General features: G+C 36.3%; 1 protein-coding gene across 1 annotated transcript; it reads left to right on the plus strand.

The window, feature by feature from the left end:
- Positions 1–62: 62 nt before the first annotated feature.
- Positions 63–1635, plus strand: LOC110444119 (echinoderm microtubule-associated protein-like 6; the record flags this gene model as incomplete). The annotated part of the gene is made up of 2 exons (XM_021488531.1): positions 63–192; positions 1363–1635. Coding segments are annotated over 2 exons (403 nt in total), but the record flags the coding sequence as incomplete, so codon positions are not given.
- Between the last annotated feature and the right edge of the window lie 249 nt (positions 1636–1884).

Genomic DNA, 1884 nt, shown 5'->3' on the forward strand with positions numbered 1-1884 from the left:
AGTCATCAGCTTACAATAAAGTCTTTAGTTTACAGTAATTGAAACATGTTTTTTGTATGTAGGATCTTCAGTTGGATTATGTGTTTGGTTACCGAGGATTTGATTCTCGTAACAACCTACATTATATAAACGACGGTGCTGACATCATCTTCCACACAGCTGGAGCAGGCATCGTCCAAAACCTGTCTTCAGGTAAGTACATTATAGCAAGTTTTGGGGGCTTTATTCAGCCAGCTGCTTAAAAATCTTAAATGATTGTCCGTGTACCAAAAATTAACACTCATAAGAAAGTCTTCTGTTAGTGTAATTTTTATGTACATGTTTAGTTAACAGTTCCTGATCCATACTAGCCAAACTCAATTTTATGATACAACAATGCCAGTGATGTCACAGTCACCAAAAGCCAAAGCCCAATGCATTGAACTGCTTTCAGTTGGCACTCATATTGCCTATGAATGCCAGCTGAAAGCAGTTTAATACTTATATTTACCATTTCAGAATTTCATGTCATAAAAAAATCAATTACACTAGTCTTATTATTCAGCATTTAGTTGGACTAATGTGAATATCGTATATGTTTGTACAATGGAGGGTCAGTGGTATCTTACGTAACAATTATGATGACATTATCGATCAGGTCATGGCATTCATAGCCTATGAATGCCATCTGAATGTGGTAGGGTTATACAGTGGCAATACCATACAATGGTAAATATAGTCCATTTGAATTTAATGGGACAAATATAAATAGCTTTGTATGTAGACAATTGAATGTGTGCAGAGCTGTCGGGATATTCTGTGTGCAGATCTGTCGGGATATTCGGTGCACCTAAACACTCATGGTTTAATCACTCCAATAATAGGTAGAGCATTTTCCAACTTTGTGTTTACACATGGTCTTTTGGCTTTTGGTGGAATTGGATTCCAAAACTAGGTTTGCTGATTGAATGGTAAAGTTTATCACTCAAATATAGCTACCTATGTGTTCTCTAAAACTCATGTTTGTCATATAATTTGGCGCATTTTTTATACTTAATCCACCAATTACATTTAATTCCACTTAATTACAGCACTTACGTTGCATAATTATATATCACTACAGAAGCATCATAAATGAATCTAACCATGACAGGCCAAAACTGTTACAACTATAGTTCATTTAAAATGACTGTTTTAATGTCGCGTATAAAAAATGCACATATTTTTTACTAAAAATTATGTTGAAAATTATGTACAGTCTCAGAAATAATGTTCATGCACAAATTATTATGATGCGCTGAAAATTAGGACATGGCTGTGTATAGTGTACATTTACACTTACTGTTGATCACACTTATATAATACTTATCTACTTGATTTCAGGTCATCAGAGCTTTTACCTAGAACACACAGATGACATCATTTGTCTTGCCGTGAATCAAAATCCAAAGTTTAAGAATGTGATGGCGTCTGGCCAGATAGGAACTGTTCCAACTATACATGTGTGGGATGCCTCTACCAAGGAGACAAAGTCGATACTAAGTGGAGGTCACTCTAAAGGTGTTTGTGCTGTGGACTTCTCCTGCTCAGGGAAATACTTACTGTCCGTTGGACTTGAAGATGACCACAATGTGATTGTGTGGAGGTGGCAGGAAGGTTAGTGTGAGGTCAAGCAACGTCAATTTATCAATTTTGTTCAAATGAATGACCTTGACCTACTTTCAAGGTAACGAGGGTCTTATTTGTTAAAAGAGCTAAAACATATAGGCTGCATTTGTTTATCACGATCCGAACGGTTGAACCGATTGGACCACAGTCATTTGTTTATGAAATAAGGTCAGACCTAGTTATCTAATGCTACTTTCAGGCGAGCCTTGACAAAGCCTTGCAAGGCCTACATAAACA

The sequence above is a fragment of the Mizuhopecten yessoensis genome, unplaced genomic scaffold (assembly GCF_002113885.1).
Source record: "Mizuhopecten yessoensis strain PY_sf001 unplaced genomic scaffold, ASM211388v2 hete_36025018, whole genome shotgun sequence".
In the NCBI taxonomy this organism is placed as follows: Eukaryota; Metazoa; Mollusca; class Bivalvia; order Pectinida; family Pectinidae; genus Mizuhopecten; species Mizuhopecten yessoensis.